General features: G+C 46.9%; 1 protein-coding gene across 7 annotated transcripts in view; it reads right to left on the bottom strand.

Annotated features, from left to right (window-relative positions):
• The window catches only part of BCL9 (BCL9 transcription coactivator), a 60,040-nt gene that overhangs the window by 8,154 nt on the left and 25,385 nt on the right, over positions 1–26,501 (bottom strand). For 2 of the 7 annotated variants that reach the window (XM_074598669.1, XM_074598621.1), the window contains exons 2-6: positions 6,863–6,945; positions 3,601–3,907; positions 1,698–2,014; positions 617–806; positions 30–129 (exon numbers count right to left, since the gene is read on the bottom strand). In XM_074598669.1, coding sequence (XP_074454770.1) covers positions 30–129; positions 617–806; positions 1,698–2,014; positions 3,601–3,653 — 660 coding nt within the window. In that variant the 5' untranslated portion in view covers positions 3,654–3,907; positions 6,863–6,945. Of the gene's footprint in view, positions 1–29; positions 130–616; positions 807–1,697; positions 2,015–3,600; positions 3,908–6,862; positions 8,341–22,725; positions 22,852–23,126; positions 23,147–26,501 lie in introns of those variants that run through there. The other 5 variants (XM_074598648.1, XM_074598639.1, XM_074598661.1 and 2 more) reach the window with 5 other exon arrangements.

Genomic DNA, 26,501 nt, shown 5'->3' with positions numbered 1-26,501 from the left:
CTTCCCACCCACATGCAGGTATTGCCTACCAAGGGTACAGTGTTTCGTTCCGCCTTGCTGTTTGAGATGTTCTGGATATGAAAGGACACAATGGTTTCCACCTGTCCCTTCAGCACAGCTTCTGCAGCCCTGCAAAGACAGACAGACAGACGCACATATCCAGTTGAAGCTAAGAATCAACTTTTCTTAATCACCCTCCCTTCTATCCTTCAGCTGGCAGAAGGGTGAAAGACTTAACCACACATATTTCACTCTAGATGAGTAGCAAAGGAAAAATGCTTACACATCTACAAACTCATCAGCATTCAGGGTTCGTGTCTCAGTTTAAGCCATCCTGGCTGCTACTCACTGCATGAATTGCAAAACAATATCTGCCAGCATTTGCCAGGAAAAAAAAAACCAAACCACAAAAACACCCACACCTCAGAGGAATAACTAACTACTTCTCAGAGGACAAGAGGTAGTGACATTCTCCACTCCAGCATCCCCAAAACAAGTCATAACTTCTTGCTACAAGAACGCACTTTATGGAGAAAATGCACTTGAGAATCTCTTAAAAAGGGAGCACAAACATAGGCCCCAGTCCTTGAAGACATTCAAGCATCTACCTACTTACTTGTTGGCCATCTCAGTAGAAAAGACGTAAACCACTTTGGATGGAGTCTTCTGCCCACTTGCCGGCTCCAAAGTGGCAGTCAGGCCATGGGAAGGTGTGGAAGACCTTGGGGCTGAAGCATTTGAAGGAGTCATGGAGTGTGGTGTGTGCTGAGACTCCTGGGACTTCACATGATCAGCAGAATTGCAGTCTGGAAGGGGAGAAAGAGGAAAAGAGAGGGATCACTACCTTGGGAGCTCTTTGGAAACCATTTCTGGAAGCCGATCAGAGCTTTTCCTCCTCTGAAATTTCGCGCTGCTCCCTCATGCACTACTAAAGGCAATTTTTCCTGTTACACTATGCATCTTCCCATCCAATGCCACGCTGTCCTTCAGGCACCACTGGGAGAAAGTTCCCTTCCAAGGCAAGTGGCATTTCCCAGAGACGATCACTTTGAAATCTCTAACGGCCACACAGCCTAACAGGGAAACTACACACTAAAATGAACAAATATAAATATGTCTGCACCCAAGGAGATCACTCTGTGCAAAACTTTACTTTTTTTTTTCCCTTCAGCCACCTTAGCCAGGTGACAACAAAGGAAAGATGGACAACTGCATATCTACTCTGTTTTCACAGAGGCAATGTTGGAGCCAGGAACAGAACGCAGAAATCCCAACCCTCTGGCTTGTGTTACCAGTCAGGGTGCTACGGGTTATGTATCTGTGTTGACAAAACAGGCTTGCATATTGTTCAAATCCCCAGTTACAACAGAGCAGTTCCTGAAAGGCCAAAGGCCAGAAGGAAACCAACAGGTTGCATTTGTACTTTCAAATCCTCTGGGGGACTTTCAGAGTTACAAAGGAACTTTCCCACCAGAGTCAGGTCTGCACTTTAACTGAGCATGAACAGGTCATTTAACGATGCCAGCCATGACAACCTCTCCTCTTTGCCTGCTCTCAAGACCTTTACACTTCGTTGGCTGGAACTTACAGAACCCCAGACAAATAAATGTTTTGCTAACACTTGCATAGCAATTCTCCATCTCACAGAGGACTCAGACTAATTGTCTGCACTTGCGCATGAAGCCTACTAAACATACCTTTGATTTCAGGGTCGTCATTAGGAGTCCCACCTTCCCTCTGTTCAAAGGAGTCTGCCGAAATGCTCCTCTCTCTCTTCCCCTTCCCCTTGGCACCATTTCCAGCCCCATTCTTCAGCCCCATGCTCCCACCTGGGCCAGGGAGCACTTTGGGGGGGTGACCTCCACTTTTGGGGTCACAGGGAGAGGGCTGGGATTGGCTGGTGGAGCCCCCTTGTTTGCCCTGGTTGGAAAATTTGGAATCCAGCTGGGGGTTGCCAGATGGGGACATCACTGTAGGGGGGCGGACCATCACCTCCTGCTTTGATTTGGGGCTACTGGGGACAGAGCAAAAAAAAGGAAAAGAAAAAAAAAAGTGACAAATCACAGCATTAATTCATTCAACCCTGTAGGAACAGATTACAGAGAAGCAGAAATAACCACTGCCACCTTTGCAAGCTAAGACAATTGCTGACAAATAAAAAGTGCCTGCAAGCTTAGAATCACACAGGTGCTTTTTTGAACATGCCCTGAAAGGGTTATTATTCAAGATGGGATCTCATTGCTCAAGAAGGCACCAGGGCAAGCTACAGACCTGCCAGATCCCAGGAACTGCTGTCACATGAGGACCTACCTCTGGGGCTTCTGTCAATAAAGACAACGGTTTCTATGTGCACAGAGAAGCGCCTCACACCAAGACCAGCTCAGAGTAAACAAACAAGGCACAATAAAGTTCACCTCACCACTCTCCTGGACCCCAACTACAGGCTGCAGCTCTGATCAGAGCAGACCCCCCCCCCCACCTTGCACCTCCCTATCCAGTTCTACAGGGAGCACAAGGAAAACCCAGCATTACTGCAGCATTCATCATACATTGGGGCGAGCTGCCAGGAAAACACAAACCTCTGACCGTGAAAACAATTAAACCAGCTACAACCTGCCTCTGAATAAGGAAAGAGAAGGATACCATCTCCCTGCATGCTCCTGCAAAATGGGGCAGATGAAGCTTCTTTAATTTGCCAAAGGAGATTCAGAGTCTTTTCTTCCCTGTTCCATTCAGCAAATTGCATCCTAAAAATATTTTGCTTCTCTGGGTTTTACAGACATATTAGCCACCCCTTCCTCCTCACCCTCCAGTTACTCCTTTGCTATCAGATCTTCTGTATTGTGTTTTCCCATCCTCGCTACCACTTCTAACAGGCAGCGCTTGCTAGCATCCTCACTGTGGGACTCGCACAAGCTGTTTCCTCCTTTGGACAGACATCTGACTCAGAGGCATTCCCTCTGAATTACTCTTAAGCTCCAGATGACCTCTAGAAGCAAATAATCAAACTCAAGAATGCTGTCAATCAGACCATTGTAAGTCCTTGGACACTGCTTCACTTCCATATTTTTCCCCTTCCAAATTAGCAGAGGAGAGATGCTGACCTGCTGCACTGGCAGGTGAATGATGCAGAGGATCTCAGTGCACAGCTGATCAGTTCTCCAGGCTGTTTAGGCCAGTAATACCGAGGAAGCATTTTGTGTGAAAGTACAGACAGAGAGACCTTCTGCTGCCCAACAACCCCTCGGGGAAACAGATAATTAGAAGAGGGGGAAGGAAAAAAAAAACAAACCCAAAATATATAGAAACAGCATGTTTACTCTCCTACAGCCTATTCAGACACCTGATAGGAGGGAGGAGGGCGCGAGGAACATAGAATCCACACCTTGCAGGTTTGCAGCTTTCAGCTCATCCTAAGCCTAGCAAACACGGAGACTTGTCAGCACTATGCAGACAGTGCTCAGGTACTCGGCAGGTCCGATGGGAGCATAAAGGAGGACCAGTAAGTCCCATGCACCAGTCCTTGGCTAATCCTGCAGCAGAGCAGGGACGGCATCATGCACCAATCCAGAGCAGCTGCCTGCAGGCTCTTCTCCTTACCTCTGTGTGTTGCCTGACGGGGAGTTCCTCACTTTGGGGTTACTGGAATGCATTGACAGAAATCCTGAGCTCACAGTCTCACACGCACGCAGATGGGCTCTCGTCAAGTTCCTCTGGGGAGTGTGCTGCCAGAGGCAGCGTCGAAGCACTTTCTGCCACCCGCTTCTCTCAATGCTGGCTGTCTGCTTGCCTTTTTTCTCTTCGCTCCTCTCTGGTTTTGCACTGGGCGCTTCCCTCCTGCAGCTCCAGCATTCTCTAGACGCGTGCCTCCTGCTGCCCAGGGGAAGTCTCGCATCTCCAGGGCACACTTGAAGAGAAGAGAAAACCAGTGAGGAACTTCCCAAGCAGATGTGTCTGGTGTGAAGCAGTAAATGGCTATTCTTCCCCCATTACTGAGAAGATACTGGAAAAGAGCTTTCAGATGCACACAGTACAGCTGTGTATTTCGAACCAGAGGCAGTGAGGCCATCTTCCCTTCATCCAAAACAAATTACTCTGGAGTCAAAAAAACAGGGAAGTGCCTTGTATCTGGACACTTTGATTCCGCATCTGTGCTCAGCTTGAAGACACCTCACAGCAAGTCAGTAGGAAGCCAAAATTACAAATCCCCAACATGACTTAGCTATCCAGAATTCCCCTGTGAATGGTTGTAATCTGATATTTCTTAAGAACATAAACTCCGCTCAAATCTTTTCTGTCTCCTTGGTCCAATATAACTGGACATATGTTCAATGATGTGTGCTAAGGGTTGCACAAAGGGAGGAAAATAAAATAAAATGCCTTCCTGACCACCTGTACTCAACCAGCTATGCTGTGATTACTCTGAAAATACCAGAGGTTAGTCACTCATTTTATCTGTTAGCAAAGCCAAGAGATCACTAGAGAACTACCCCTCTAAATTTGCTCAGAAACACAAAAACAAACTATTGAGGCTTTAAAAAAGAAAACGGAAAAAAATAAAAAGCACTTTTTCAGCTTCTTTCTAAGAAACAATATGCATGATGCAGGCAATAAGGCACATAAAAGTGTTTCTGGAGGAGGAAACTATTGAACGTTACTGTTTACGTCCTTTGGGCTAAATTATTTTGGAACAAATTTCTGTCTTGTTTATGTTCCAACAAAATCTCTCCTGTTCATCTCACCTACTCAGATGCAAATCCACTTAATTTAGAATCTAACCAAGATTTATTGTTAATGTATTAAGCATTGCTAGTTAAATATTATTCAAATGTAAATATTCCCTGTATTCCTTCTCAGCACCAAAGAAGCAGTTTCTTCCTGTGTATATCAAATGAAACAAAATAAATGTCACCAGACTGGGAGTGTCTTGAAATTTATGAAGAAACTACTGTTAAAATTGCATTTAGAAAACAAAAATTGGTTTGCTTACACGCTGACACCAGAGGATCAAGAAACATGGGTGCTAGAGGACCACCTCTGGCCAAGAAGAGTTATCAGTAACAGGTAGTATTGAGCACCAAAAGTTATCTTCTTGCGAGGTTGTGCCATTACACTTTTTAGTGACTTTGCACTGCTGTACTTTAACATGATAGTGCTCCACACTGTAGTTGTTCCATGAAGGTCTGCATCATCTCCAAGAATTCTCCTCTCTACCACATGCCTCCTTCATGAGCCAGAGAAATCATCCTGATCCCTATTCTCACCTCCACTGTGCTGCACAAACCCATTAGTGCAGGGAACATTTCAGCAATAAAGGTCTCGTTTTTAATGCCTCCTATTAGGCAGCATCAGATGAACTCCAGTCTGAGCCACACACTGCACAGGATCCACACGCTTCTCCAGTTATCCCACTGATTTTGAGAACAATGTCAGAGTTACACTATTACCATTGTTACTACCATCATGTTACTACCATCATAACCAACCAACTGAAGCTGATGCTATACAGATACATGAAAGAGAAGAGGAGAGAACACCTTCATAAGTATCTAGATTGTACCGTCTTTGCATGCAAATTTGGCTCTCCTGTCTCTTTTGACAACAAAACCATAACATTATCAACAGCACCCAACTCCACTTTTCAAAAGAGATATATGCATCTGTAAAAGTCAGTGGAACTTGGTGATACTTCAGGGTTCTCACTTAAGGTGAAGATATGGCTAAAAATACGGTGAATTTCAGTTGAAAAAGAAAAAAGGAACAATAGCATTAAAGTGAGCAGAACTCAATGCTAAAAGCAGGATGTAGATGTGTGATGAACTTAAGTACTCTAGTTGTTTCATCCTCTGCTTTTCCATTTTTGATATTTATGCATTATCATGTTACCTTTTATTATAAGATGAGCATTTTCTCAGACTCACAGTCTTGCACAGTACAGTGAGAAAACACGAAGAACAGAATCAAGATCACACTGTCTGCACAATATTTCTGACATCACCAAACTTTCAAGTACTTCACAGGGGTGGGGGAGGAACCTCCAATGTTTAACCCTACTTTTTTTTTATCCCATATACATGTATCTTCCATCCATTAGAACTGATGCGATCTGCAGGGAAACTGTATTTTCCAATCTCAGTTCAAATTTCTTCTTACCAGAGAGAGCTATAAAGGATACATCAATATATTCATTGGTGGAACAACGGCAACTTAACTTCCTCCACTTCTCATTTCTGCACACTGGGATTGTACCGTCTTTTATAATGTGAAATGGAATGCCTCATGATTCCTCTAAATGCACTTCTAACATACATATGTTTGGGAATCTAGGGTTCAATAATGGAAAAGGTCTATCTAGAGAAATGTATTTTTGCAGCTGGAGTCTGCCTGCCATAGCAAAGCATTTATCATTGCTCTAAAATTAGAGGTAGGGTCACTGACAGTGAATGGTCAAGCCACTTTTCAAGACATTTTGGCAAGCTACATACAATGCTGTATCTTCAGGATTGCTTTAAGGCATGCTAGGCAATGGCTGCAGGGAAACGGTATGGTTCAACTGGCTACTCATTCTCAACACCTCTCTTCTGACCACATCAGGGAAAGATCTGAATGGGAACTAACCCAAGGGAAACAACAGGAATCTCTATTCAGCTGGATTAGTCTGGTTGATCATGTAACCACATCAGTGCCACTGCAAGCTCAAAGGAGAAGGCGAAAACAAGTGAAAAGTAGCCTCACTCCATTTGGTTGCAGGTTACAATTTCGATAACTTAAAATTACTTCAACCCTCAATTGCAGAGACAAAAGAGATGGACCGCATTTGTGGAGATATGATACGTCCTCGCCTTTCCAACGAGTAGCTTACCAAGACCCCTGGTGTCACGACACGGCAGTACTCATTGTGGAGGCCATGAGTTGCGGACCACTCAACTCACAAAAAAAGATCACCTGGAAGAAGAAGAGAGGAAGAGTTTCACCAAGAATGCACAGCTTGGCTCCCATGCATCCAGCCACAGAAGCAGAGCAATCAAAACTTGCTCTGAACTACTGACAAGGGGAAATCTCATCTCAGACTGGCAAGATTTCTCAGCACCAAAAAAGCTACCACCAGACTGGAAGAGTCTGAAGATGCGTGCTGCACACGGAAGGGAAATAGGTCTGACCTGCTTTAGCACTCCCACATTTGAGCTAGCTGCATTCCCATGAGCTCATCTGTGCTTAGAGAAGCTGGCACAACGCTTGGACACGTAACCTCCCCTTCTCTGCACCCATCTCTCTTCAAAGGCTCACCTTCCCCTCACTATGTGCCCAGCAACTTCTGCCAAACCCCTGTGCTTCGTATATACAACCTCCTCCACAGCCAGACAATGTATAAATAAAAACATCAAGCAACAGGTAAAGCCAGGCAATCACATCTAGGGGAAAACCAGGCAGGTTTTAGACGGAAGAAGCACTATCTACTGTTCTGGGAGCTTCTACTTCACATCATTGTGCTACACACAGGGAGAAGGGAATGCAATTGCAAACCTTCCTAAGTAAGACATACTACAAGTTTGCTCAAGATAGAGGGCTTAGCCCCACCTTGCACTACGGTTCTTTCCTATAAGGCCAAAAGAGTTCATGGCCCAAGAACCGATCAGCCACACTTTCAGTAACGGAGACAACCCTGCATCAATTTACGCTCTCATATGTTAAAGTAAGTTTAAATGCCTGAAAGCTCAGTAACACAAGGAAACGCAGGCTCTAAGGAACGGCTTAATAGTAAATTTGAGGTCAGTAAAGAAAGACACAGCAGCTACCTGCCAGCTTCTCCCTCACCCACTGTGAAAACTGGAGAGGCTGCAAGAACAGTATGAATCCAGAAAACATTCACGCCGTCGGGGCCAGTGTGGTCTCTCAGAGCACTCTCAGCTATTTATACAGCATGGACAGCCTTGCAGTTAAAGTATGACTGCAAACTGAAATCACTACCAGAGGTTTTCTGTGTAATCCCAATGCATTCTGCTGACCAGATCTCCCAACAGGAACACAGGAGCTGTTGCAAGGCCCAATTAGTTACGCATTGTGAAACCCTGTGCATATTCTCTTCCCTCCAACATTCTCCAATTATTATCTACTGCAGCTTCACCTTAATAATGTAGCAATGCACTGCCATGTAATCCACTTCAACAAAACGAAACTACAAAGCTAGTACCAAACAATGCAGCTACATTCTCCACCCAGTCCAGCCAAATCAAACAATGAAATCATCAACGTGATAGACCATCCTTATCTCGCTAAGTCACACCTGCAGACAGAAGCTGAAACGAACACCTATCGCAACAAGCTGCTTCATCCAGTAAAACCTACCACAGCAGCACAATCATCCCTGAATCCAATTACCCAGTTATATCTCCTCTCCCCTTTCCCCCACCCCACCCAACAAAACAATACAGGCTAAGCCATGACAGTGCCAATACCGACACACCTCTATCAAAGCAGTGACAGAAATCACCTTTTCCCTTGAAAGGGAAAACATGTGAACACCAGCACACATCAGGATGGAGAGAATCTATCACAGCAGTCAGAGCTCTGTTGCTTGAAACATTCAAGTACAACTTCGCAAAGCACCAGAGCAGGGCAGCCTTACAGACCATAGCTCAGGACTGCAAGAGGGACACAAATGATCAGACATGATCCATCTTTAAGGCTACCCAGACAGTTATTGCAATGTAATTCCATCCCCTAGCTTACCACCTCTGCTGCTCACCTGCACGGTCTTAGCCTGGTCTTATTCGGCGCAAGACAGCTTCCTTCACAGTGAATTTAAGAGCAAAAGGGTGAGCGCACATACACAAGCAGCTACCACAGAGTAACTAACAAGCCACAAATGCACATCTTAGTTTATCTTTTTTTGGTAAAGTACTCATGAACCATCTCTATACTTCTATGAACTAGCCACCACATTATTGTACTGCAAACAGAAGGAAAGAAAAATACAAACTAGCCCATTCCTACTTTGTGCCCTTAAACTGCAGAAGCTTGATAGTGACAAGTGGTCAGGTACTTGGAGGTGTACAGCATTGTGGCTGCTTCAGCAGGAACAGCTGCACTTATCACTGATTCACTTCAGTCTTTTCTCCCTCTTTGACAAGGAGAATGTAGAGAGATGAAATAAAGGCATACCAAGTAGATAAAAGTATCAAACTTGTGGCCTTACTGTGACACGAAGCATTAAAGGCAAGAAACCTCTTTCTCTGTATACAAGAAAGAGCACACTTCTTTTTTTCCCCACAGCCTTTCTGAGACTGTCAGTCTGTGCTGGACTGAGGGTGGCGAGAGCCCAAAATCAGCATGGAAAAAGAAAAAAGGTTAGAGACCTGCTGCTACAGAAAACAAATTATGACTTTGAATGCAAGCTGAGCCAGCACCCTGAATTGTAGCTGTGACAGCGGAGTGGGCACAAAAGGAGAGTGGAGTAAGCAACTGCTCTGGGAAGAGCAGCAGCTTCAGGAGGGACCAAGATCAGCAGCAGGAGCTGTTTGAGCATCCTGACAGCCACCAGGAAGCAAACCTCTGCATGTAGATCCACCAGTGGATTCCCTGTGCGACCGGAGAGGTGGGGTAAGGCAATGAATCAGCACTCCTTCAGCACAATTTTACTGGGAAGGGCAGATCCTATTTCTCCGACCCTCATTCAACCACATTAGAGGGAGAACAGCTGCACTGGCAAAAGGCAACTCCGCTACACCCAAGGCACCCCAAGAGCTACCACTGGTTTTCACCACATGCTGCACCTACCAGTTTTGTTAAGCATTTGCTTACTTTGCATACTTGCAGCTGAACTGCACGTTACTTTTTAATAAGCTGCTGTTTAATAAAGTACTTGATTACACACCTCATTGATAAAAGAGTGCAACTGGGAAACATGACCGATGCAGGAAGTATTATTCAATGTGTTTATTGAACCATCAGACTCCCTTAAGATCATATAAAAGCAAAAGCAAATAGACAAATGGACATGAGTATTCTACACCACACACATCTCCCCATGACACTTGAGGATACAAGGACGTAGGACACTCTTCAATCCCTTGAACCAGTCCCAGTTTTTAGGTATGGCCCCTACTAAAGGCTTTAACTACAGCTTTAAATCTGCCCCTGCCTCTTAGCAAAAGCTGTCCTCCTCATCCTTTCTCATGAATGCATAAAGCATGCCTTGTAATAGAACTAGTATTGGACCCACCAGCATTCAAACAGGTTTGTCAAAAATGCCACCTTACCTTCTGTACACCAAGTGCATGCCAGACCCAGGAAAGGAACTTCAACCAGCCTAAGTCTATCCAACTCTATCCATTCTAGACATCACTAGCACTTGTTACCCAGCTGAAAGCTAACTCTAGATAAGATATTATTAACTTTCAGGAGACAAGCTTCCTGTTTCAGCCAACCAGGTGGCCACACGCTCACTGGCACAAAGGAGGCAGCAGTGACTGACAGCATAGGCATGGATAGGCTTAGGCTGGTTGTTAAAAGACACTTGCATCTTTCTCCTGCCGGGTTCCTCTGCCCTCTTTCTTAAACAAGGGCATAAAATACATTGGGTACCTAAAGAACTGCTGGGACTAAAGACATGGTCTCAATACACATGTCATCTGGACACAGTACAACTTTTCTTGTCCAAGCAAGTCATCAGTAGATGGCCTGACTACCTACTAACCCTACGCTTTCCAGAGCAGGGTTTGCAGACCTCATCCTTTAATCAAATTACACAGTTATCACACAGTAGAATTTCAGCTTATTTGCTCACGTGCTCCATCTGCCAGAAAGGCAGCGGCCACTTGCACCAGGGACACCTCACATGGTACATGGACCATACTCTACCCAAAACAGTTGCTGATTTGGGGAAAATACCATGTTCTGTCATTGCCTAATAAAGCCACAAATCCCCTTTACTTATAAATTATTCTCTCAACATCAAGAGCTATCTTGTTAATACTAAGCTGATTAGATAGCACCTCACAGCCCGTCACCAATTTCCAGATGGTCCTAACTTATCCTGAAAAAGTATGGACTTTCCTATGTTTACGTCTTGGCAGTAAAAAAAGATGGCATTTGCAAAGTTCTCACCATTTCCCAAAGCCAAGAATTCCTCCTTATGCACATCAGAGAAATGATTGCTAATCCCAGGTCTGCACAGCATTACCTGTTTGCTCATGGTCTTGTACCAGAAGTGACCCTTAATCAAAAGAAGAATCAAGAACTTGTCATCCAAACTCATTTTGCTACACGAATGCGAGGACTACACAATCTTCACCAGACTCGTTACAACCTCCACAGAGAAAATAACTCTGTGAAAATAACACATGGACATTTCCCAAAGAACCAGTCTCTCCTGAAGTCCACTCAAAACAGCGATGGCCACGACCTTTTGCTCTCCATCCTTAAAAACTGCAGTCAAGACAACCACTGACAAAGCACAACACAAACCAAAAGGCTCAGAGAATAGTGTTTTATGACATTTCTCACGTAACCATCCCCTGCTCTCAGACAATGGTATCTCCACCAACTATTCTCTTCCTTCCTCCTTCTGACAAGCACATAGATAACCAACAGTAGCCATGATGTAAAGGCTTAGGTGTTCACAAAAATCATTCTAAAATAACCTTCTGCAACATACGTTTCCCACTACAGTCAAGCATCGCTTTTAAGAATTGTGAGTTACACTAACACTTTTTGTCAAAAAAACAACTACATGTCCATTAAACTCCATTTTTAGTGCATCTCACAACACTTCAGTGTTTTTAATACAATGGGGATGAACGGCTATCCTAGACAGTTACTGATGTTGTACAACTGTTTCCACAACTCCTTCCACAATGTAACGGAGGAGACAGACACTTATGGACACAAGGTGTACACAGCCAAACACTTGAAGTCCCTTTCAGTTTCCCAGCTGCGATTACATAAAACAACTTGAACTCCTTGGTCCACCTGGGAGTAGAACAACCACTTGGCAAATTCTGACACAGTTCCAGAAATCAGTTTAGGGAGAAAAGCCACACAAAAAACACCCTAAAAAAAAGCACAAAACCTAAGCTACAACTACCTGCTTCTGTACAGAAATGCTATGGTTTCCCCTTGCTGCTCACACCATTTCAGCTTCACCATTAGTGACATTTGCAGACGCGGGTCGGCCAGGCCGCTGCCAGGGTGTTAGACATGCTGTCGCGTAACCTGTGGCGCACCATGACGTCACGCTGACCTCAGCTCAGCTTCACTGCACTCCAGCGCAGCTGCCAACATTAGTTCAGCTCCACCTATGTTAGCAATGCTGGGAGCAGTCTATGTACATTACAACGGGAGTTTTAAGCACTTTACGTGAAACGTCACTTACCTTAGCAGCAGCCTGTCTGCTCTGGAGTTGCTACTATTGTTAACACCGATAAAGATCAAAAGCTCTGGCAATAAGGGATTTTTCAAGAAATGTTTTAACCGTATTTTCCTAATATATGACAGGCTTCTGAAGCTTACTACACCACGTCAGCAGTTAACAACCCCAGCATCAGTCAGCATTACATTCAGGAGTCCAGTGGATAACACTAGAGCTTTCCATAGGCTGCTTCCATAGCTTTGCCTTCTGTCAAAACTGCATCTGTTTTTTGGGAAGTAGGTAATGTGTTCGGAGCCAGAAGCGATCTCTTTTCCCTTACTTGTCTGGGTTAAAATTTTCTAAAACTTAAAAAGGGACATCAGTATGAACAACCATAGGCAAAAGACATCTGAATCAAGTTTGCCAGCAGCTCATTCTTCAGAAACTAAACTGTGGAGAGGGCGGAGGGGAAAAAAAAAGAGAAAAAGGATGCAGAAATAATGGGTGGGAAGACATGAACGAGGAGACACCAGTTTGTTCTTCAACATGTAGTAACACCACAATGTTTAAGCAGAAGGCTTGGGAGAAATAAGCCATCAATCAGTTCAGCATGGAAAAAAACAAGCACTTTTTCCTTGCATTTCAGCATCCCTTCACTAGGCTTCCAGAATTAAAGGTAAGAAACAGTCCTCAGGCATAACTCCTTAGGCTACAATCTTGTCAGTTTCCATAAGCTAAGTGGGGCTGGGATGGGTCAGTACAGGACAGACCTCCTCTGAGGGAAACCCAGTGCTGCAGCAAGCAGTAATTCCCCAGTATGCTGCAAGGGGACATCACACACGATGCCCATCAGAATTGCTGGGGGCGAAATACGCACCTTCCTTCATGTTAATCTTCACCTTAACACGTATCTGGTCTCTTTCGTCCCAAATGAGCGGTTTTTCAAGGCTCCCCTAAGCATCACTACCATCCAGCGCTGCCTGTGAGACCAGTTTTTGTTCAGGACTGTCACCACCGGCCATCCCTCTGCTCTTCTCCCTCACATGAGCCCTCCTGCTGTTTATCCACACCTGGGGAGCTCAGCACTGCAAAGCATGCATGCCCACGGGGGCAGAGCTGAAGAATTACTATATCCCATGCAGCTTACTGCTGGACAAGATGCGTGTCAAGGGGTATGCATTCCTGGTGCACTGAACCTCTCATTTCTTTGCTTTTGGACGCACATTAGATGCAGCACGACCTTTAGCAACACAGTGCAGTGCTTCTGTATACTGGTTCCCTGGTCGTTAAATGTAGGATCTTCAAGAGAGCAATGACTCTTCTAAGGAGTAAGGCACTTCAAAGAAATCCAGCAAGCAAAGACTGCATGTACACAGTACCCCATGATGCTACATGATTATATCAAAGCTGCTGGGATGAAAAACTGACATTTGATAAATAACATGAGGTCATCGTAAAGATCTCAAAACACCTCATGTAAAAATGTTATTTTGACAAGAAATTAAGCAATTGTATAATCAGGTCTATTACCAAATCTACTGCTTTGACATGATGTTATAAAAGTATGAAAAGCATGCAAGTCCAATTGCTGCAGGATCCTCCCTCCCTCAACACAAGATGTACACGTTTAATATTCTTCTAGTTAGCCACGCATCTACAGCAAAGCCTAACGTACTTCAAAGCATTTACTGTGCTGTATAAACAGAGCGCTATTTTCAAAGACTCATAACTGTCAAATCAAAGCTAGCTTTCACAAGAACATTGAGAAGCATTTCTGCTGGATGGTGGCTATTTGCCTGACAGTTTCAACTTTCTATCCCCAACCACAAGAAGGTTAAAATTTCGCCCCCCCCCCTTTTTTTTTTTTTTTAAGAGACAGAAGAAAGCATTTTCTTGCTAACAAGCTGTCAAAGCATTTTGGCCTGAAGTTCTTTACTCCCTTCTCATACATATATATAAAATGTAGTGGAAAACTTCGATTCTGCTAGCAAAAGTTCCAAGAAGAGTTTCTTTATACATAAGACTGCCTAAACTCTCCATCATAACAGCTCTCACTGTAGAAGCTGTGGCTGCTCACCTCGACAGGCTACAGCTTTGTTTTATATTACACTGCAAATACATTTCTAATCATTCCTCAAACAAAACCAGATCGCTTCGCAGATAAAACACTGCCATTTCAGAGGCAGTGGAACGGCGATATCAAGACACCTGAAGCAAAATGCAGAGAACATAGCTTTGAGCAACCTGAAAAAGGGTCTACTGCTTGATCTTACACAGCATTTTTAGCAGTGACCCACTAAAACAGATTCTTCCTTCAGGTTTTGCATAATCCTATACACACTGCAAAGGTGGCAAAGATGGCTTCACACAACATACACGAGCAGACAGACAGATTTAAAGCAATTTGTAGAGCGTAAGTAACATGGCTGAGTAGATAAATTGCAGGCATATTAAGACCCAGGTTCTGTTCTCAAGTTTGCCACCAAATCCAACCTAACCTGGTTTAAAAAGAGACCATGGGCCCCAGTCGCCCAACTGATAAGGTAAAGAGATATCTGCACCCTTTGTTCAGAAGGCATAGAGGACAACAGGCACATGGAGACCATTCAGAGACAAGATGGGTTAGCGATTGAAAGCCCCCTTGCTCTGCTCCTATGCAGACAGCCCCACCAGAAAGCTACGCAGCAAGGATACAGTGGCACTGCTTTCTTAAGAGCCCGAACAGCCATGAAGACAGGACAACCAGCTCACAGTAATTGCAAACGCTGGGAGTTTAGCAGGCATCTGTATGGCTATCCGTGTCTGAATCACAACTGCTCTGAACTGAATACAGAAAGAGGTGTGCTCTCCCTCAATTCTATATGCAGTTAAATTATTGCGTATATCATACACTCTTTTTGCCATAGATTGTACCACTAAGGAGCACTTAAAAATCAGTATTGTTTTCGAGAGTACAGCACCCAATTTCCAGTGAACTCTCAAAGGACGTTGCTCTACCACGTCTCAGCCCTGCTTTGTTGGAAGAAATTATGTCACTAGTAAAGCATACTTTCCATTTTCCTTCCTTCAAAAGCGTTTCATTGATTCTGCCTAGGCTTTAAAAAACAAACAAACAAGGCAACCACCTTACAGTTCCACTTTTCATCTCCCTTCCCTATTCCACAAGCTCCTTCAGAGGCCAAACAAGGAAAAGCTCACCTCTGCTTTTAAGTCTGTCTGAAAAAAAGGGATCTTGAGGCACGTCTATCTACTATAAAGAGAAAACATTCATTCTTCAGATATAGTAAACTGCAATCTCCTAACAGTCTTTAAAATAAATTCAATGAATGTTGTCAAAGTAGATCAAAAACAGAGCGCTGAGATCCGACACTGCTAAAGAGCAGGTAAGAACAACCCAGGGAAGTAGGAGTAAAACAAATGTGAAGTCAGGTAGCTGCAGCACACTTTCTGCAATAGCCACAGTTTGCTAGCTCTAGACCAGATTTCAGGATGGGTGACCAGGATCCAATCAGAAGCCTATGCAATTTCATGGCACATCTCACACACTGGTCTCAATCAAGTTTGCAGAGAAGTGAATGAGAACCCCACTGCAAACCCAGGCACAACAAGCTATTCCCTCCCTCTTTTCCCAATATAGAAGCACATCTGTTAGAGCAGAATAAAAATCGACATTTAGACCACAGGCTTAATACCTCTTCCAAAATTTCTACTGTCACTGATTATGATAATTGAATATTCTTCATATTCCTACAGACATCTGATCCTTTTTAACTCTTGTTGAATTCTTGCTCCTGATGACTCTCACAGCATGAGTTTCACTGCTTAATTGCAACCACACTAAACAGTCTATCATCAATTTACACTACATGTTCTGTATCACTAGACAGTCTCGAAGCAGTAGAAACTTTTCCACAGCTAAACCACCATACTCTTCTTTTTGCTCTGTTTACAGCTTCTTAACAAGGATTTATCTTTTTATACGCTGCATATATGTTCAAAGATGAGAAACATTTTTGGCAAAAAGAACAAGGTAAGCTGAAGGAACTGTTCGCAGGCAAGGGAAGCTGTAACAAATAGGTGTAAATAACATTTAGCAAGTTTAGCAGACTCTTAGGGGTATAGATGAGCATTCCTTTTGGCAGCAATGCTAGCTTAAGAAACTGCTGCTACCAATATTTACTTCCACCCCTGCACCACACTGTCTGATGTGCCCGTACAACCGTTTGTGTGGCCAAACAACAAACCAGTTTGGCAAATTGATGCAGGCTAAGTAAAATTTTTATTTTTTTTTTTCACCAAGATGCTTACAATCCAGATCAATTCCTTGATCCAGCAGCAGCACCAGCACACACAGAGATGCAGAGTCAAAACAGGCAAGCACCAAGGACTCCTCAAAAGCCAACCCTACCGCCAAAAGAAATGCTTACAGATATACTAACAGACGGCGGATAGGCCTACGGGTAAAGGGTGTAGTCACAAAGTACAACCCCAATTCTTCACAAAAATAAATTAAAGTCAGCATTGGAACAGTTCATTTGGGTTCAGCACACATTAAAGTGTCACCTTATGTCTTGCTATTGTTGTTAACTAGCATTTGTAAGACCGTGTGGTCTTAAAGGCAACTCTTCAGAAATTTCCCAACAGATGGGTTTTTTGTTTGTGTGCTTCAAGATTATCTGGAATTCCTAACTATGAGTAAGATTCCTGTCCTTCTGCATTTGTATAGTTGCTACGACAAAAAAGGTCCAGCTCCAAAATGGCTAGATTTTTAAAACAAAAAAAAAAAAACAAAAACAAAAACAAACAAACAAAACCCTAACAGAAGTAAAGGTACGGGGGGAAAGTTATTTTAAACACAAGCAGAGCTGTGCTCAGACAAAAATTCAGCAATGAAATCTCCTTCCATTCACAAATTGCTCTGAAAACCTGAGGTAACACCTTAATTTTGCCAGCAGGAAGACTAGAGGGACTCCAGCAGAGCTTGTAAGCAGCAAATCCTGCTGGGTTAAAGGACTTCGTATCTATGTAAACAGACCACAGACCTTACCAAGGCACAGACATTTCTGTGAAGACCAAGGCCATGCAAACTATATAGAAGGATTTTATGAAGGCTGCCTGCATCACTCTGAAGAAATTCTGGTAGACTTCTAGAAAGCAGAGGAGATCAAACCCTGCCTGCTAGGTAACGCAGTTGGCATTTAAGATACAAATTAGTTTGAATACTCACTTGAGCGTAAATTGCTCCACAGGATAAAATTGTGGGGTTGTTTTTGTGGTTGGGTTTTTTTCCGTTGAATTTATAAAAGACCAACGAAATTCCTAAGCCATAGGTACAGTTTGTAAGGCAACAGAATTGACACAGCCCAGCAGGAACTCAAAAGGAAAAAAAATATCTAGAAACAAACACGTAGAAATAGGTATGGAAAGTCAATATATTACAGAGTAGCAAGCCTTTGAATAGCTAGAAATATGGATCAAAGGTACTCTGTTCTTATCCACCTCAAACATATAAACTGTTCAGAAAAGCTGTTGTATATGAGTATTTTAGCCTTGTGACTTATAGTTGCCTCAGTTTCTATATTTGGATATTTAGTGACAAATGTAGTGTCTCTGGCTGGATACTAACCCTAACTGAAAACAATCCAAGTACACGAACTGTAAAGATTAAATGCAAGACGGGGGTGAGGAAGGGGGGGACGGGGCGGGGGGGTGGAGAGCACAGGGAAGAAAGAGTCCACACTCTTTGTATTCATAATATACAGAAGAGATCTACAAAGTTTCTGGTTGTACGAACAGAAACCTATTTATTTTGTTTCACATTAAAATTCGGGTTCTGCCTAGCTTAGAAGACTGTGTTGACCAATAAACAAATTAACTGATCACAAGAGAGGAAAGCAAAACGCCTTCCCGAAAACACAAAAACCTAAGACGACACCTACACGCACACCCCTTGCCCACAAAAAGATGGTTACAACAGTACTGTCATAGTCTAGCTACTTCCCTCACACCAGACTGGATTGCAGTTTCTCCCAAAACATCTTTATTGCATCTATGAGCTAAATAATCTGTATTGGGAAAACTATACTGGCAAGCCAGCAACACAATTTTTACCAAACATTGCCAAAACCAAGTATATATACACACACGCAAAATACAGCCCCAAAAGAATTTCTAATGTTAACCTGACCAAAGATGAGCAGCTGAATGGGAGGGGGACTTAGACAAAAACTTGTTTAGGGTGGGGGTTTTTTTGTTTGGTTTTGTTCACACTTATTTAACGTCAATGATTGATTAACATTTTGGATAAAGGAGGTCTTTGTTAGTGATTCAGCATCTCCACCCCTTCAATTAAGGTGTTAAGAGTTCACAACAGTGCAGCAAGACCCAAGATCCCCAGACCCCTCTCCACAAAAAAAATCCCAGCCCAAAAACCAGATCAACAAAAAACCCGCCCACTCCACTGGGAAAATTCCAAAATCCCAAAACTGACATCGTTGCTAACTCCAACTTAAAAAAAGAAAGCTGCCTTTCTTTTGTTGTTTGAGGAGGGGCCAGCAAGGGCGACAGGGAAAGAATATGAGCCCTTGAGCCATTTTTATGCTGCGAGTAAGAAAAAAGGACACATTCATGAAAAATAATCTCTTTGGAGATCACTGTTTAAAAAAAGAAAAAAAAAAAAAAAGAAAAAAAGCCCCAAACAACAGAGACATCATGCCAACTTGTCCAAAATGGCTATAACATCTCACCAAAGCAACTACTACAATTCCCAAGAGAAAGCAGATCCGTCTGCTACAGGATATGGGCACAGCTCTGCTGCAAGCATAGGATGAACACAAAACATGCACAACCATGTGTTAGCCTCTATTTAACTTCACCAGTTCGATACCTGTAACACCCCACTGTAGATGGCAATTGGGCATTTCAGCCCCCAGTATAAAGCAGAAGAGATGTGAACAAAAAGAAGACAGGAATAAAGCTGTTTAGGTATGTTAATTCTTCCATTCCATACCCTGTGATTATTTTTTTATTATTATTTGATTTCATGTAATGCCTTGCCTAGCTTTCCAACACTTGTTTTTGTAGTATTTTGAGCAATCACTGACCTAATATTGTCTTCCAACGAAGCGGGGGGGGGGATTTAAAAAAAATCGACATCACTTTATATTCCCTCCTGCTTTTAGAGCTTGATCAATTTAAGGATGCTTCCGAGCATCCTATGATGTCTGTGTGGGCTTTTCACAGAGAAATTGAGGACAAAATACTTTCAAGGAAAATAAAAATGTTACTGGAACCCCTCAAACTGGAAGAACTGTCTCCCCCGCTTCCTCCAACTGTATTTTGACAGTAGAGCAACTAGTCAACCAACAAGGAGGCTTAATGAGACAAACTTGACTTGGCCCAACATTTTCTTCTCTGCCTCAAAGTCAGTGAGGCTAATGCCCAAACTAAGGAGAAGGTGTTACAAGGTAAGAGCTACAAGACTTGATGCTCCTCTCCCAGAAAGCAAGGTTCACGGTTACTTCCAGACCAGTTTCAGATCCAAGTTATGTTTGGCATCTGGAGAATAACAGCATCTTCGTTTTCACACTGGTAGGCTTTGAACTGTTCCACAATCAGCTCCCTACTGCCACTTACTATTTTGCATTTTCTTTCTTTGCTGCATGACAATTCCCTGATTTCTCTTTTTGTTTACTGTTAAACCACTAACCATGTAATCATCCCACCGTAGTATTTCATACCCAAATAACAACTCACAATTGACTGTCACATCAGATTCTTCCCATCTGTATCCTCATGCTTTGTCTACCCTCTCAGAGTAACATCCACCTTCCACATACCAAACAGTTAATCCTCAGAAGCCTGTCTAGTCACATCATCCCGTCACCTACACAGCAGCCTCAGAGACAAGACAAAAGTACAGGATGCTCTCCCTAATCCTAGAAGTGGAGCCTTGCTGCTTGGATACATCCACCCATCGCACCATTTCCCAAAGCATCTGAGGTCTCCAGTGTTGGCTTTTCCCCCCAGTTGTCCAATCCTTAACCTCATGAACTTGCAATATCTATACACATTTAGCCTCTCTCATCCCACTAACAGCCTCCCATACACCCCTTTGCAGTAGGCCAGGGCACATACCCTCTCATGCGCACATGCACAGTATCTCTTCTCTACCTAGAAGAAACACTTCCAAACACATTTCCCCTGCCTCGTTAGATACTGCTCTTCCTCACAACCTCTATACACAAAATCCCCTCCCACACACTTAGTATCCCACAAACTCCTCTTGCACAACTAACCCAAATACCAGTTCAACACTACATGCTTAGCTTCCCTGGATTCCTGCTCCCCTGAACTACCTACATTGCTTCCCATCTCTGGACCCCTACAATTCCCTTTACAACAATATGCATCACTTCATTCCTGATGAAAGCACTTCCTATCCCATATTCAGTCTGCCAATGCTTCCCAATACCACAACAATCATTCCCACATCCCTTTCTCCCAATCACTCAAGTCCCAGCTGCTCACATTCTCCCATCACTACATCCATCCCCTCATGTATCAACTTATTTCTCCCCACCATACCTCTTACTCCACATTTCTTCACCCACCTCTCCACATCCCTTCCTGCAGATACCAATATTTCAGTTCTTCCCACAACAAAGCCCCCCATCCCTTCCTCACAGCACATCCCAGGTGATCAAAAGCTCTGGGGAGACCTTATAGCAGCCTTCCAGCACTTAAAGAGGGCCTACAGGAAAGATGGTGAAGGACTCTATCAGGGAGTGTAGCAATAGGACGAAGGGTAATGGTTTTAAACCGTAAGAGGGTAGATTTAGATTAGATATTAGGAAGAAATTCTTTACTGTGAGGGTGGTGAGACACTGGAACAGGTTGCCCAGAGAAGCTGCAGATGCCCCATCCCTGGCAGTGTTCCAGGCTGGGCTGGATGGGGCTTTGAGCAGCCTGGTCTAGTGGGACGTGTCCCTGCCCGTGGCCGGGGGGTTGAAACTAGATGATCTTCAAGGTGCCTTCCAACTCTAACCATTCTGTGATCTAGTGTCCCACGTACCATCTCCCATCCCCTCACCGAATACTTCACCTCGTACCTCATTCCCCACATCCCTACCATAGACCTTTGTGCCCCTCATTTCAGTTCCATCCCAGAGTCCACATACCCAGCTTGCATCAGCTTCTTTCTCCTAGGACAGCCCGCACCCCCAACAGCCTAGCCCTGGCGTTGCAGCCCCTCCTATGGTATGTCCCAATCCCTCACTGGGATTAAAACCTCAGAACTCTCTCTCTAATCCACCCTACACTGTCTTCTCTATACAGCACAGACTCTAGGGCACCCCAAGCACATCAGAGCACATCAGTGCACCTCAGCACAGAGCGCTCCACACACCTACTCATACAGCCCAGCCCCCAGAGCATCCTAGTGCTGCAACGCACAGCAACCCACACAGCCCAGCCCCCGGGCACCCAGTGCCCCCAGCACAACCCTAGGGCACTCCACAGAGCAGAGACACATGGCCACCCCATGCACCCCACTGCAACACAGAGCATTGCACACACCCCATCACGTAGCACAGCTCCTAAGGTATCCCATGCAGCACAACACAAGCCAGGACATCCCACACATCCGTCCACATGGCATCCCCCGCAAGCTGGAGCAACCCATACACCCTTCCATATAGCACAGCACCGAGGGCATCCCCTGCACCACAATGCAAGGCAAAGCACCCCATACGGTCCCCGTACAGCACAACCTCCAGGGCCTCCCGTGCACCCCAAAGCACCCCACACGGCCCTCCACAGATCACAGCCCCGGGGCACCCTCTGCACCCCACACATCCCTCCATAGATCACAGCTCATAAAGCACCCCCTGCACCCCCCACATCGCTCCACAGAGCGCGGCCCCTAGAGCATCCCCCGCACCCCACACATCCCTCCACAAATCACAGCCCCCAGAGCATCCCCTGCACGACGGAGCACCCCCCACCCCTCCATCTGAGTCACCCCCCAGCACGCCCGGGCACCCCACACATCCCTCCACAGAGCGCAGCCCCGGGGCACCCCAGAGCATCCTTACCACCCCCACACACGGAGCACACCCCCAGGGCACCCCACACCCCTGCCCGCAGCCCCCGGGGCACGCCGCAGAGCCCAGAAGAGCCGCCGGGGCGCCGCTCGTCCCCGGGGCAGCGCTCTCCTCAGCCGCCGCCGCCGCCGCCCCCCCACCGAACCCCTTCCCCCCGGGGCCTCCCCCAACTCTCAAACTTTGGGCGGGCGGCGGCGGCCGGTGCTGGTGGTGGCCCGGTGGCCACCGCGCCGCCTCCCCCCCCCTCACTCCCTCCCTCCCTCCCTCACTCACCGCCGGGCCGTGGGGGAGGGGCGGGGGACGAGGCTCCTCAGCCCCGGGCGGAGAGGGGGGGGGGCGGCGCGGCGTCTCCCCCCGGCGACGGCGGGTCCTTCCCCCTCCCGCAAACACACACAGGCTCCATTGTCCGCCAGCGCCTCCCCCCCACACCCCCCCTCCTTCCCGCACACATGGTACCGCCCATCGCAGCCCCTCTCGTCTGCTCCCCCCCCGCGCCCGCTTCCCCCCCGCCCCCGACTTTCCTCCCATCGCTCCCCGTTCCCGTCCGCCCCCCCCACACACACCGCCGCCTCGCCTCCCCCCCCTCCCGCCGCGTCCCGCAACCCGGAGAGAGGAATGGTACCGCCCGTCGCGCGCGCCCCGCCCCGGGAATGGTACTGTCCCCCCTTACTCACTCCGCCGCGGCGGGACCGCCTCTTACACCCCGTTCCGGGCAGTGGTCTCGCCCGGCTCACCCCCCATCCCCCCGCCCCGCCCCTCCCCACCGAGAGGGGGCGGAGACTGCAACCCCCCACCCCCCTGCACGCGCTCTCCTCCCGCCTTCCCCGGCACGGCGGTACCAGCCGGGCTCTTAAAGGGACAGGGCTGGGCGGCAGCGCGCGCCCCGCCGGCAAGCACCGCCTCTCCCTCCCCGCGGCCCCGCCCTCTCTATTAACATAAGCCTGTCCCCCGCGCCCCCCCCCCTCCCCCTTTTTAAAGAGACCGCGCGCCCGGGGCGCTTCTTAAAGGTGCCGCCCCTTCCGCGCACAACACGCACCCCCAAACTCCGCCGAGCCGGGGGTACACCCCCGCCACCCTCCCCGCTCCGGGCGTACCCCCTCGGGGGTGTCGGCGTGCCCCGGTGCCCCCGCAGCCGCAGGGGAGGCTCCCGGTGGGCCGGGGAGGGGCGTCCGCGGGCCCCCTGTCAGCGCGGGAGCCGGCGTTCCCCCCCCTCCCGCCCCGCCCCGCCCCGCCCGGCGGCGCGCGAGCAAAGCACCTCGCGCTCCCCTGAGGCGGCGCGCGGGGGCCCGCCCCCTAACGGCACCCCTAACGGAAACGGCGCGCGCCGGGCGGGGGGCGCCCGCTCGCCGCTGAGCCCGGAGGCCTCGCACGGTCCCGGGGGGGAGGCGCACGGCCGGTCGGGCGGCCGGCCGGCCGGCCGGAGCGGGTGGCCTGGCAGCTCCCCTACCTCCTCAGCACCGTCCTGCCCAGAGCGGCTTTGCGCCATTTGGCACTTCAGGCCCCCCCCCGGCAGGCGGCAGCTGCCCGCGGAGGGGCTTGTACAGGCCAGGCGATGGAGCCAGCCGCGGGCACGGCCATCACCCTGAACGGGGCACGGCCGGAGGTAGGCAGGACCACCATGGAGTGGGCACACCCGCTGAAGCCCGCTGACACCAGGCATGGAATTTCCCTTACACGTACTTCCGAAGAAGGAAGGGGTCCGGCTGGGCATCAGCAAGGCAGGAAGGCAGCGGGAGGGAACTTCTGGAGGAGAAGCACATTTCTTCTACCTGGTGGCTGAGCAACTTGACTCTGCCACTGGCTGCCAGCAGGTTGATGGAGCCACTCTGAGAGATCAGAGGGCCTTTGCTGATGGGAGAAAGCACTGGGTTAAGCATCAGCTTGCAACTAAACAGGGAGGAACCAGACAGTAATGACAAACAGACACAACCTATCAACTCCTAAATATGCTCAAGGGCCCTATCCTGAACAAATGCTCCATGTTTGGGGGATTAAACATCAATGTAGTTTGAAACTGGCTGGCAGTTAAGTTTTGAAGATTTGTAGCAAACTCCCGCCCTTTTCAGTCTGCGACTTACTCTGTGAAAAGAGCACTTTCAACATCCACTAATCCTTCTCCTTCACCTCCCCAAAATGTTCTTAAAATGGGTGATCGTGTGGGTTGTAGGGAAGAGCTTTCCAAACCACTGGTGGCACAGAGATGCACAGAACCGCTGCAGTCTAACCAGAGAAAGCAGGCTGATCATTTTTGCATATCCACGATGCCTGAAGAACCTGTTTTGCCAATACAAGAGAAGTGAATAGAAATGCAGAGTGTGTTCTCCCTCTCCCTTTATCCTCAAACGACCCACTCTTTACCCTGTCCAACTCCCACTTTTAAATAACCCAACTCCTTGGACCAAGACCCTTTCAGCACTGAGCATTCACACTGGGCGTCCCTCTGGCAGATAAAACCACCTCCTCTCTCCACTCAGCCCTCAACCCCTAAGGGGCATTTCCTCTTTTTGTCTCTCTCTTCTCCTTCCCTGGTCCATGCCCACTGGGCAATATCATTGAAGAAGTCCTTACAACTTCCTCAGCACCGCAACAGTAGCTAATTCACACCTCTTACCCTAGATGGATACTCTTCCTTAAGGGGGATACTTTTTAACAGCGAGTTTCAATCCCTTCCAATTTACAGACCAGAGCCCCAAAACATTTCCTGCTGGACAGACTTTCAGCCCACTGATTCCTCTTGCTTGCTTCTCTCTGTTACCTTTTACAGACAAGACCCTCGGGCTACAAGTTCCCCAGATCCATGACCCGGAGGTGGAAACAGTTGGTCTCCGGCCAGTTCCTACAACTCCTCCACTGATGCTAGCACTACCTGTACCTTTCCACAGATCACGGCAGCGCTTTCTAAAGCTGAAGTGTTGCTGAAACCTGACTGGTCAGCTCTACTTGAACCACCACCTTTGTTGTCATCGGTTCAGCCCGCTCCTTTGCCTGATGTATAAACCATCTCTATTTTTACATTGGTAGGGGTCTTTCTTTATCTAAGACCTACAATTCCTCCTCTCCTTTACGCATCCCCCACCTGAGAGGGCTCAGTGGACTGAGCCCAGGAAAGGCATATAGCATATGACATATAGCAGTAGCTGTATGGAGTAGACCAGCCAGGATGCGAAACATGGTCTAACGAACAGATACGCCCTGCAGTGCTTTAGACAGAAGACCCAGTCCCTGCTCTCACCAACATCAGGGACCCATCGTGGTCTGCTTAAAAGGAAGTTTGTTTCCCCTGGGCGGTAGGGGCTGGGATTCTCCTAGGGAGCCTAGGGAAGCCAGGCACCCAACTTCCACTTCCTGAAGGTACCTTTGAAAAATCTTACCCTGTGCTTCAATCCTGACACATGCAACAGCAGCGATAAAATACGAGGTTTTAGCAGACTGCCTTTTTTGTTCTCCCTCCTCTGACCCGGTACTTCGCTGTCTTGTCCCTTGCGGAGTTAGACTGGGAAAAGGAGCATAAAATGCTACTAGTTCGCAAATGCTGTAGTTCCTCCAACTCCCCTCCCATCCCCCCGACCCCATCCCCCCACATTTCAAACAGTTATAAATGACTGTGCAACTCTGCAGGCAGCGGTCTCAAATAACCACACCAAGCCTCTCCCCTCCAACGGCTTTATGTCTCTTCCTTCCTCTCTTTGGGGCTCCGGATTGCAACTATCAAGGTGTTTTTCCTCACTCTCAAGAGTTAAGTTTCTGCTTCACCCACCACCTTTGGGAATCCACCACAGTAAACTGCCACAAAGCAGTGAATTCCCAAGGCAGGGATTCTCAGCTGAGAAATCCCTCCTGCTGTCCTTGAAGGGTTTTACCATGGGAACTGACAACAACAGGCTCCCAAGTGATCTCAACTGCGATGACAGGTTGTAAGGCGGGATTTCAGGTAGCAGAGCCCCAGACTGCCACTGCCAACCTCGAGAGCATCCCCCCATATTGGGGCCTTGCCCTCTCTCAGCCAAGCTCATAAAAGCTGCCCCAGAGAAGCCAGCTGTCCCGGCTCT

Source organism: Larus michahellis, chromosome 1 (assembly GCF_964199755.1).
Source record: "Larus michahellis chromosome 1, bLarMic1.1, whole genome shotgun sequence".
NCBI classification, from domain to species: Eukaryota; Metazoa; Chordata; class Aves; order Charadriiformes; family Laridae; genus Larus; species Larus michahellis.
Note: the sequence above shows the minus strand (reverse complement) of the source record. Positions and strands in the feature narration are given on the sequence as shown.